Raw genomic sequence first — 11,331 nt, 5'->3', positions numbered from 1 at the left:
CCCTTCCGCTGTGCGCTCGCGCGGCGCGATGGCGTCACAGGGTTCGTCCCCGCGTCTCCGGGTTCTTGAGTTCCTCTGTCGTGCGTGTCGGCAACGGTAGTGACGCGTATTGCCCGGAGGATGGCGGACGCCGGCTTGCGTCGCGTGGTTCCCAGCGACCTGTATCCTCTCGTGCTCGGCTTTCTGCGCGATAACCAGCTGTCGGAGGTGGCCAATAAGTTCGCCAAGGCAACAGGCGCTGTGAGTCCCGGGCTTGGGGCACGGGCCGGGTGGGATGACCACGGGGCTCCCGGCCCTGCCATGCTTAGGTTGCCAGGTAGGTCGGTGGGGTCTGCCAGCAGTGTCTGTGGTGCCTGTGCCGAACTCGCGGCGGTGACTGGAGAAAGCCTGGAGCCCACGAGGTCTGATTAAATAGCGCTGAGTCTTGCTGCTTTTTTTCTGGTGAACAGTGCTCTGGCGGCAGCGTGGGACCCTCGTGGCCCAGATCACGTGGCTGGCGAGTGCGGCGTGGAGGGAGTGCCCTGTACCACCGGAGGAGGCATTGGAGGCTCCTGGTTCATTCTTTGGGCTTTACGTTGGCTGATGCCAAGCGTGACTTGATTTTAATTCGTAATCGAATTTATCCCGGATTCAAATATAAGTAAAATTGCTTTACAAGCCTGGGGTTTTCGTTAGTAAAGAAAATGAACGAGAGTAGAGGCAGGGTTCTGTTTTCAGTTATACTGAAGCGGGATTGAGCCTCATATCCCTACCAAGCAGGCACAGCAGTGGGCTTGGATCTTTGACTTGTGGAATCAAACACATACAGGTTTGGGACCAGGCTCTGCCGCTTAAAGACGTATGACCCCAGCTTGCTTAAACTGGATCAGTTTCTATTTCTATGGGGATATCGTCATTCACTTTATAGGATTTTTGTAAGTTTCAGTAACCTGTATTCAAAATGGCAATCGCAGTGCCTGGTGCTCAGGAAGCATCAGTGAGCGAAAGCTGTTATAGTTTTGGTAACTGAGGATTTTCCAAACAGTAAAAGGAAGATGACTAGGGATGTAAAAGATTTGGAAGCTACGTCTCAAGAAAAGCAGACATGATTGTATGGGAAAAAACCTTAAGAGAGGGTAGAGTGTCTGGCAGTGCTAGTCTTTGACGAAGAAGATAAACTTGTTCTTTGATGCAGAATCAGGCTGCACAAGTTGAGAATCAGATCAGCCTCAGAAAGGACTTCCTGAAGCTGGGCGAGACCCTGCCATGTGATCCGATATAACTGCTTTCATATTGAAACTGTTTGGAATTGACTGTTAGGGAGGCTGCAGAGAATGTTTCCACAATGGACTGGATGGAATTGGCCCTTTCAGAATTGGGATTCTTTTTTGTGTGTCAAAAACTAATCTTTGTGGAGGGCTTACTAAGGGCCAGATGCTTTCCAAATGCTAAACCCTTGATGTGCCTTATCTCATATCCTCTCAGCTACTTAAGATGTGCAGTGTGAGTCATCTCCATTTTATAGAGAAGAAAACAGGCTTAGATTAAGTAGTTTGCTCGTCTGACTCTGAGCCTGTACTCGTGTGTACTGTAATGCCTTGCCATTTTTTTGCATCGATACAGAGGGTGCCAAAAAATGTATACACATTTTAAGAAAGGAAAACTATTAAAATTGTAATAATCAATATATACCGATAACAAAAGATGAATACAAGACTCATTTGACTTCTGCAATTACAAGAGGTGCTCAAAGTGGTCACCATCAGCGTCCATACACTTCCTTTTTTCTTTTTTTTTTAAATGTAAGAGAACAAATCCACTTTATTTAGTTTTCAGTAAGTTTAAATCCTTGAGGGGTACAGTTACATGGATTCTGTGTCCTATGGCCTTAGCAGGTAGGTTGCTTTGGAATTTGGCATGAACCATGCCACTGTTTCCATGGAGTTACCTTTCCCCAGATTACTCTGGTTTTGTTCGGTTTGCCACCAGGAGTCACTGTTGTTCTTTGCCTTGTACACATAAGCACATTTCTTGCCTAGGTAGAATTCAGTTTCATCCTGAGCATAAGCACCTTAAGTTTTAAGAAGAGTTGTGTGCTCTCTCTGGTTCTGGAGACCCGCTTATAGCTAGCAAAAATGGCTTTGGACCAGCCTTCCAGACATATTTGTTGTTTTAGAAGTCCTATTCCCAGCAGGCCTCCACAGGCTCCAAGATCTAGACACTTCTGATTATAGGCGAACTATTGCTTGAGCAACATTGATCAAAGTATCCACTTGTATACATTTTTTTGGCACCCGCTGTATATACTAGTGTAATTAGTAGCTGGATGCAATTCTATACTGAATACATGACATACATAGCTTTTTACCAATCTTCTCTTGGAGGCTGTTTTCCAGTGATTTGGTTTTATAAATCACATTGCAGCAAAAATCCTTTTTATAAATGTTTGTGCCCTTGTTACATAGGTAAGTTAAATTCCTAGATAATACATTGTTAGAGTAAGGGAAATGCACATTTTAAAAGTCTTTGATAAATAGGATGGACAAGTGAGGGATTGATGGTGCCAGAAACTATAAGATTAGCCCAAGCTTTTGGTACCAAAAATTGGGAAATACATGAGTAGAATATTTTTTTCCTAATTTGTGAAAGTAGGAGAAGTCACACAAAGTTGTAACATTTATATGAACTATAGCAGGTATAAAGCAGGTCATTTAATGAGAGAATAACAAAATCTGATCTCCCCTAGAATAACCAGGATAAAGGATAAATTGTTTTTACCCAGCCTTTTTTTCTTTTCTCCTTCAGACCCAGCAGGATGCCAATGCCTCTTCCCTCTTGGAAATCTATAGCTTCTGGCTCAAGTAAGTGTTCTGTGTACCACTGTGGCTATTTTCTACCCCCAAGTGGGCTGGGATGTGTTCCTTGGTTTGGGAAGGAACTTCTGATCATCCAGAAGTTAGCCTAATCTACCCCAGCAGGTCCACCAAGGCTCCAAAGCAGAAGTTACAGGCAAATGGACCAGTGACTAAGAAGGCTAAGAAGAAGACTTCATCTAGTGACAGCAGTGAAGACAGTAGTGAGGAGGAAAAAGCCCAAGGGCCCCCAGCTAAGAAAGCTGGTAAGGCAGCCGGGCAGGGAGTTGGGGATAGCGGTTCCAGGAAAAGGATCTGTAGTCTGCCTATACTGCATGGCTGATTCTTACTGGGACCTGTGCTTTTGTTCAGCTGTACCTGCCAAGTGGGGCAGTCTGCCTCAGCATCCTGGAAAGGCCGCTGCCAAAGCATCAGAGAGCAGCAGCAGTGAAGAATCCAGTGATGAGGAGGAGGAGGAGGAGGAGGAGGACAAAAAGAAAAAGCCAGTCCAGGTTTGCAACTTTGGGAAGGAGGGGGGTTGCCTAAGGGATCTGTAAGGAGAAACCTAATATCTTGGCTTCTAGCTTATGACTAAGGGGTGGTGGTGGGGTAAGTGATTATGGGGCAGAAAACCTGGGGACTTTCAGAGAGGTGATAGAAGTATGAGGTTCTGGAAAGAGTATTTCTGAGGTTGATGTTGGACTCTGAATCTAGAGGAAATTCAACCCATTCTGCTTCTCTAGAGGTACTGGCCTTCTCTAGGACACTTTTAGGACTCCAAGAGTAAGATAATGTGTTTTGTATACAGGTGTTGGAAGCTCTAGGCAGGGTCAGGGCCAATAGATTAAGTGGCTGAACTTTTTGTTTCTTGTTAAGAATTTGTTGTCCTTTCCATATGCTGTCCTGCTTAGCTTTCCCTTGCTCATAACTGTTCCGTCAGCCCCTAAAAAATAAAGGAGCCTAGGAAGCTTTCTACCTTAGGATGCCGTTTGGATACCCAGAGCTCTTGCGGATTTTCCTCATTGTGTTTTTTCGCTGAAGGGAGTTAAGCCTCAAGTCAAGGCGGTCAGAGCTCCTCCTAAGAAGGCGGAGAGCTCTGATTCTGATTCTGACTCAAGCTCAGAGGATGAGGCACCACCAAAGAACCAGAAGCCAAAGACAACACCTGTGGCAGCTAAAGCTCAGGTTAAAGCCCCAGCCAAACCAGGTACTGTTTCTGTTTCTAAAAGGCTGGGCTGGGGACTCGTTTGCTCTGGGGACTGGTGTTTAAATTGCTCATTCAACACAGGTGAAATGGTACTGGTTGTTGAACTGGAGATAGTGATTATTGTTATTTTTATTAACGAGTAAAAGTTTTCGTAATTAAAGACTAGTAACTAAAGAAACAGTTCGCAGCAAGGGAAAATGTTTTTAAAAATGGTATGTTTGTCATTTCTTTAGTTGTATTTCATAGACATTTTATATTCCCACAAACATTCTACTGTGACCACTTTTACCTCTATTCTTTATGCTTTTCAGTACCGTTTTTCCTTCTATACCATCACTCAATAGGAGAAGTGAGAATTTTTTATTTTTTTCTGTAATTTTCCTGCGATAAAGATTAGGTTGTGATTTAGAGGAGCTTCTCTAGAAGTTGGAGTGAAAGATTTCAGAGGGCATATTTAAATTATTTGCGTCATACCATTTTTTAAAGATAGTTTTATTCCTTAAATTAGGCAGGAAAGACATCCTGTGATACCGTAAACCACAGCGGTCTCCTTCATGCCCGCTCTAAAAGCAAGAGAATTGATAGACCCCCGCCTAAGTTCTGAGCTAATAAGAAGGAGGTTTTTCTGGGCCTTTAATGCCATGGTACTTCTTACACTCTTTTCTTAGGCACACCTGCTCGAACAGCACCTAAAGTAGCCAATGGCAAAGCAGCTGGCAGTAGCAGCAGCAGCAGCAGCAGCAGCGACGACTCCGAGGAGGAGAAAGCAGCAGCCATCACCAAGAAGGTCTCTGCCAAAACTTCTACCAGGGCAGAGGGGGCGGGCGGGGCAGGGTGTGACGGGAAGGTCTCTATTTCATGGCAGGATTGGTTGGGTCACCATTTTCCTGTGGTAACTGATTTTCTCTGTATGATGCAGCCTGTACCTAAAAAGCAAGTGGTGGCCAAGGCCCCGGTGAAAGTAGCTGCCGCCCCCACCCAAGAGAGTTCCAGCAGTGAGGACTCCTCCAGTGAGGAGGAGGAGGAGGAGGAGCAGAAAAAACCCGCGAAAAAAAAACCAGGTGACAGGACATGGGGAGTTAGGCTGCATGACTGTTACCAGGGTCCCGTTGCAGGACGACCTCTAGTCACCATGGGAACCTCTCCATAGAACTGCTTGACAGGACAGCTAGTACCTCCCAGAGAAAGGAGAAAGCCGCATTGCCTTTTATAACCTAGACTGGAAAATGACATGTCAGCATCTCTGCCATATTCTGTTTGTTAAAAATGAGTCACTAACGCTACCATGTTTCCCTGAAAATAAGACCGGATCTTATATTAAGTTTTGCTCCAAAAGACACTTTAGGGCTTATGTTTAGGGGATGTCCTCCTGAAAAATCATGCTAGGGCTTATTTTCCAGTTAGGTCTTATTTTCGGGAAACATGGTAACCCACACTCAAGGGAAGGGGTTAAGTTCCATTTCTAGAAAGGAGTGGTATCAATGAATTTGTGTACGTATTTTAACCCCACCACACTGTTCCTTTTAAACAGGTCCGTATAGTTCAGTCCCCCCACCTTCTGCTCCCCCACCCAAGAAGTCCCTGGGAACCCAGGCTCCCAAGAAAGCTGCAGAGAAGAAACAGCCTGTGGAGAGCAGTGAGGACAGCAGTGAGGAGTCTGGTGAGTCACCACCAGTGGAGAGTGGGTCTGGGGAATGTCTGAGGAATGGGAAGACAGAAATGCCCTGTCCTCCTTTCACTGAAGCAAGACAGGGCTAAGGCTCTGTGGGTCTGTGCATCCTTTTTACTGTTCCTGGTGGGGTCGGGACACTGGACCCAGCTTAATGCCATAGGTTCTCTCCAGATTCAAGCTCTGAGGAAGAAAAGAAACCGCCAGCTAAGGTAGTCGTCTCTAAAGCAGCCGCTAAACCAGCTCCAGCAAAGAAGGCAGCAGAGAGCTCTTCAGACAGCTCTGGTAAGGCATATGGAGGCCCTCGGGGTAGTGGGAGCTTCAGGGGCTCTCCTTAGTCTGATTTGGGGAGCTATTCATTCTGTTCTGTCCTGTCTAGACTCTGACAGTTCTGAGGATGAAGCACCCGCCAAGCCAGCCGGTATCACCAAGAATCCCTCAAGTAAGCCAGCTGCCACTCCCAAGCAGCCTGCAGCTAAACCAGCCACAACTCCCAAGCAGCCCGCAGGCAGTAGCCAGAAGCCTCTGACCAGAAAGGCTGATAGCAGCTCCAGCGAGGAGGAGAGCAGTTCTAGTGAGGAGGAGGAGGAGGAGGAGAAAATGAAGATTGTGGCCACCCCTAAGTCCAAGGTGATGGCCAAAGCAGCTCCACCATTGCCTGCCAAACAGGCCTCTCAGGGCGGTGGGGACAGCAGCTCCGATTCAGACAGCTCTAGCAGTGAGGAAGAGGAGGAAGAGAAGACGTCTAAACCTCCAGTTAAAAAGCCACAGAAGACAAAGGGAGCAGTAGCCCCTTCCAAGCCAGCCGCCACAAAGAAAGTAAAGGCCAAGAGCAGCAGCAGTTCTTCTGATGACTCCAGTGAGGAGGAGGAGGAGGAGGAGGAGAAGGCCAAGGGCAAGGGGAGTGCTAGACCACAAGCCCCCAAAACCAATGGCACCTCTGCACTCACTGCCCAGAATGGAAAAGCTGACAGGGATAGTGATGAGGAGGAGGAAGGAAAAAAGACAAAGGCAGCAATGGCAGTTTCTAAGCCAGGTTTGTATCCAAAGAAGCTTCCCCCTAGGGCCCCCCCGCTAGAAAAATCAGGATGGGATATATACTCCTGGGGGATGGGGTAGGGAGAGGAGGCAAAACGACCAGGTTCCAGTTGCAGCTTCTTCGTGTGGGAACCTGGGAACAGGAAAGTGGTCTCCTGAGTCTGCCTTTTTTTTTGTAGGTTCAGTAAAGAAGCGGAAGCAGAATGAGGTTGCCACAGAGGCAGAAACTCCTCAAGCCAAGAAGATAAAGCCTCAGACCCCAAACACATTTCCAAAACGGAAAAAAGTGAGTTGCCTTATTTTCCTCTCAGGAGCCTTTATAAAGAGTAGGAGGAAGAATCTGGGATCATCCTGGCAGCTGTGCCTGGCCTGGCACACATGCACCTGTGTGTAGCTTGGGAGGGCTTTTCTGTAACCTGACTACTCCATCTTTAATGTCCTACTTCATTCTTCTCCAGGCAGAAAAAAGGGCATCATCCCCATTCCGAAGGATCAGGGAGGAGGAAATTAAGGTAGATGCTCGAGTGGCAGACAACTCCTTTGACGCCAAGGTGAGGAGAGAGGGTGTTCACTATTCTTGAGGTGGGTGGGGTGGAAGAGAGGACAGCTTTTGCTTCCGATTGGGGGGAAGCTCTCTGGGTTCAGGTGGCCTTGAGCAGGGAGAAGAACAGGACAGGGCTCTGGTCTTCTGCATGTTAACTACCTCTCTCCTCACCAGCGGGGTGCAGCCGGAGACTGGGGGGAAAGAGCCAATGAGGTCCTGAAGTTCACCAAAGGCAAATCCTTCCGGCATGAGAAGACTAAGAAGAAGCGGGGCAGCTACCGAGGAGGCTCCATCTCTGTCCAGGTCAATTCAATTAAGTTTGACAGTGAATGACCTGGGGCCATCATAGTGAGGCAGAGGTAATGATCTTACTACTTACTTTCCCCACTGGACCCAGGAGCCCTCGGCTCTATTAGGGGAGGTCTGGGTGAGGACCACAGTCTAGAATAGACCGAAGACTTTGCATTGGGACATCCTCTCTGGTCCTTTTCTGTGTTCGTAGTTTTGTACATAGATTTGTTTTTGAGTGTTGAGTAGCAAGGACAAAATAAGGGGAGTGTTCTTTTTTTAAAAAAAAATCATTTTAGTTGTCATCCCCTTACCCTGTTCCGTAAAATCCTCATACTGAGAAATTTGTATATTTTATATTAAACATTTCCTATTGATTTTTGTTGTGATTTATCCCACAGATAAAAGCTATTGCTCAAGACATAGTAAAAAGTCACATGTATAAATTTTTATAATTGGAGAATTCTGCCTATGTGAATGTACATGTCCATAGTTCATCCCTCCTACCCCTCAGCCCTGGTGAGGGGCAGTTAAGAACGGTTAATGTATATGTCTGTTAAGCATGGACTGTGTAGTTCAACCTCGTTCATTGGGTCTTGGACTGAAATTCTCAGACAGTATGGACTTAACTACTTTTCGGGATAAAATTCACTCTTTTGTTACAGGTAAAATTCTGGTGTGGTGTGAATGCGGTGGGATCAGTCTGAATATTTTGTTTTCTGTAATATTATTACATAATGATGTTTGCAATACATGGTTCTTAATTTGAAAGCATAAACTTTTCTATTGTTCAAAGACTTGTTCTGATGACCCTTAATAGTGTTGAGTACTAAAATGAGGACTGTATTGTCTGATTTTTTTTTTACATTTTAGAGAACAAAATAACAATTTAATCTGGAAAGTGCATATCACTTGGTATTTGTGTCTTGGTAGCAGTGGTGACACAAAATTAGTTTTGTTAACTCCTACATCACTGATCAAGAAAGTGAAAGAAGAAAAACTATAATTAATAACCTCAATCCTCAGTAGGAATTAGGTCACATTAGTCAGGTAAATTTATAATCACCTAAGTATGTGCTAATGGAAATGGGAAGAATCTTTACAAAGCATATTATCTGGTAATACTTGAGTAGAGTGGAGTTGGGAGAACATCCTAATAGGATTATTGTGTCTTGTAGTTGGTACATGGGAGCAACTGATGTGCCCGTTTCAGAACCTTAACTGTCAGCAAAGTGGAGGTAACAATACAAAACCAGTGAGCTGAGATATGACTCCTAGGCCAAGCTGGCTGAGTGTAACGCTGTAGGACATGTCTGTTGGCAGTGCTCAGCCAATGCAAGATGGAGAGGCATTAGTCGGTGAATTCTGGAGGTTGGGCTGTCCCTGTGGTGGGAAGGTGGAGGTCTTAAGATAAGCCTCCCCTTGTTTGGATTCCGTACTTGCCAAGTAACCTGATAATAACCTGGTGTTTCATGTAACTGCCTCTAGGAAGAAAACGCACTGTTCTTGTGCTGACACAGGTATTTCAGTCTGCATGGTAAAAGTTACACATCTTACTACAAAATAATAAACTAGCTGGTTTATAATGTGTCTTGGGAGTTTTATTATTGTGAGTCCAAAGTCCTCCCACCCCCTACTCAAATCACGATAACTGAGGTGCCAGTTAGAGGGCTGGGGTCCAGACCTGTGAGTTCACCACAGAATCTTCTTGGCAGCAGCTTGCTGGCTCTTCTTGGCCATACCTTGTCTCATGGTGCCTTTTCCAGGCAATCGTCCAGCCTGTGTGTAGTCTAAATTGGAGGTTTGCAAAATGGCCTGTGGTCCAGATCCCATGGCTAGTTTTTGTATTACTTGGGAGCTAAGAATGATGTTTACATGTTTAAAGGGCTTTTAAAAAAGACTGTGTGACAGACTTCCTGTGGCCCACAAAGCCTACAATATTTGCTGTCTGGCCTTTTACAGAAAAAGTGTGCTAACGGCTGGTGTAAATCAGTGATTTCATAACACTAGCTGAAAATTACGACCATCTGGGGCACTGCTAGAAACACTGATACCCAGGGGCCCCTCAGACGGTTGAGTCCGACCCTGGTGTTCTCTGGTGGGGCCTGTTAGTTCCTAGGTGATTCTAGTAAGCAACCAGTGTTGAAACCCATTGATGTAAGTATTTGAAAAGAAATTAATTGATATTTTTTCTTTCCTCATGCTTGCTTCCATTTTCAAGTGTATTTGTTAAAACTAATAGTATAAAGTGAAAAGTAAATTTCTATCTCCTTTTAGCTGTTTCTTGGGACTTGATTCCTGTACCTCCTTCTAGAGAGAGTTTCTCTGTATTTTTTTTTTAATTTTTATTGGGGATTATTGGTGAATATTGGGGAACAGTGTTTCTCGAGGGCCCATCAGCTCCAAGTCGTTGTCCTTCAATCTAGTTGTGGAGGGCGCAGCTCAGCTCCAAGTCCAGTTGCCATTTTCAACCTTTAGTTGCAGAGGGCGTAGCCCACCATCCCATGCGGGAATTGAACCAGCAACCTTGTTGAGAGCTTGCGCTCTAACCAACTGAGCCACCTGGCTGCCCTGAGAGTTTCTCTGTATGTAATATGTGCGTCCTCTCACGGTTTTCCTTAAACAAATGGGGTAGCTTGCTATATGCAGTGTTTCATAACTTTGGAGCTTATTTCATAACAATACAGCAGCTCACTTTTAATGGGCTCATGGTACTCCAGTCTATGGAAATAGCATAAGTTATTTAAACTAGTACCTTATTTGTAGATGTTTAGGTTGTTTTACTAGGTTGCCCTTATCATCGATTGGGCAGGTATTTTCATCTTAAAATGGATTATAATATATACCCATTAACTTTTTTCCTAAAAATAGATGAATAATTTGTAAGTTTACTATTTATTGTTTAAAGCTATGACTTAATGTTTTTTTCTTTTGCATCTCATAAACATAACCTTTTCCAATTTTGTTAGCTTTTTTAACTTAACAGACCTCCTTTCCCTTTAGGTCTTACAAAGCTGAACCTGCTACATATATGCAGCTGTGTTACACAAATGAGGCAGTTTAACGAATTGTAATAGCATTTACTAGGAAATTACTTATCGTCTCTGAATCTCCTTTCTCATATTTAAAATGAGAGAGTATTCGCTCATCTTTTCTGTAAAATCTGACTACTCCAGAGGGCTGCTCTAAGGACTGAGAAGTTATCTAAAGCGCTTAGCACAGTCCCTGACACATTGTAAACACTCCATGACTGCCACTTGCAAAATAAAGAGGATTTTAGAAATGACTTTCCTTGGTATCCTGTGATGTGCAACATGCCATTTCTTTTTTTTTTATTATTTTTTTTATTTATTTATTTATTTTTTTTATTGGGGAAGGGGAACAGGACTTTATTGGGGAACAATGGTCAAATTGTTGTCCTTTCAATCTTAGTTGTGGGGGGTTCTGTTCAGCTTCAAGTTGTTGTTCTTTCAGTCTTAGTTGTGGAGAGCGCAGCTCAGCTCCAGGTCCAGTTGCTGTTGCTAGTTGCAGGGGGCGCAGCCCACCATCCCTTGCGGGAGTCGAGGAATTGAACTGGCAACCTTGTGGTTGAGAGCCCGCGCTCCAACCAACTGAGCCATCCGGGAGGCAGCTCAGCTCAAGGTGCCGTGTTCAATCTTAGTTGCAGGGGGCAGAGCCCACCATCCCTTGCGGGACTTGAGGAATTGAACTGGCAACCTTGTGGTTGAGAGCCCACTGGCCCATGTGGGAATCG

The 11,331-nt window shown here is 45.0% G+C and overlaps 1 protein-coding gene across 3 annotated transcripts; it reads left to right on the top strand.

Annotated features, from left to right (window-relative positions):
• Nucleotides 1–36: 36 nt before the first annotated feature.
• On the top strand, nucleotides 37–9,167 carry NOLC1 (nucleolar and coiled-body phosphoprotein 1). Of its 3 annotated transcripts, none has more exons than XM_019724994.2 (13): nucleotides 37–240; nucleotides 2,785–2,840; nucleotides 2,958–3,097; nucleotides 3,204–3,343; nucleotides 3,873–4,038; nucleotides 4,707–4,825; nucleotides 4,958–5,099; nucleotides 5,570–5,698; nucleotides 5,882–5,992; nucleotides 6,087–6,743; nucleotides 6,925–7,031; nucleotides 7,204–7,296; nucleotides 7,464–9,167. In XM_019724994.2, exons 1-13 carry the CDS (start codon nucleotides 121–123, stop codon nucleotides 7,620–7,622), a joined length of 2,139 nt encoding a protein of 712 aa, XP_019580553.2. In that variant the 5' UTR covers nucleotides 37–120; the 3' UTR covers nucleotides 7,623–9,167. The 3 variants fall into 3 exon arrangements, with proteins under 3 accessions (XP_019580553.2, XP_019580552.2, XP_074195237.1); XM_019724993.2 differs by having other exon boundaries at nucleotides 2,955–3,097; XM_074339136.1 differs by having other exon boundaries at nucleotides 2,940–3,097.
• The last annotated feature ends 2,164 nt before the right edge of the window (nucleotides 9,168–11,331 follow it).

The sequence above is a fragment of the Rhinolophus sinicus genome, linkage group LG07, assembly GCF_036562045.2.
Source record: "Rhinolophus sinicus isolate RSC01 linkage group LG07, ASM3656204v1, whole genome shotgun sequence".
Lineage (NCBI taxonomy): Eukaryota > Metazoa > Chordata > Mammalia > Chiroptera > Rhinolophidae > Rhinolophus > Rhinolophus sinicus.
The sequence above is the reverse complement of the archived record's forward strand: the minus strand, read 5'-3'. Positions and strand labels throughout refer to the sequence as shown.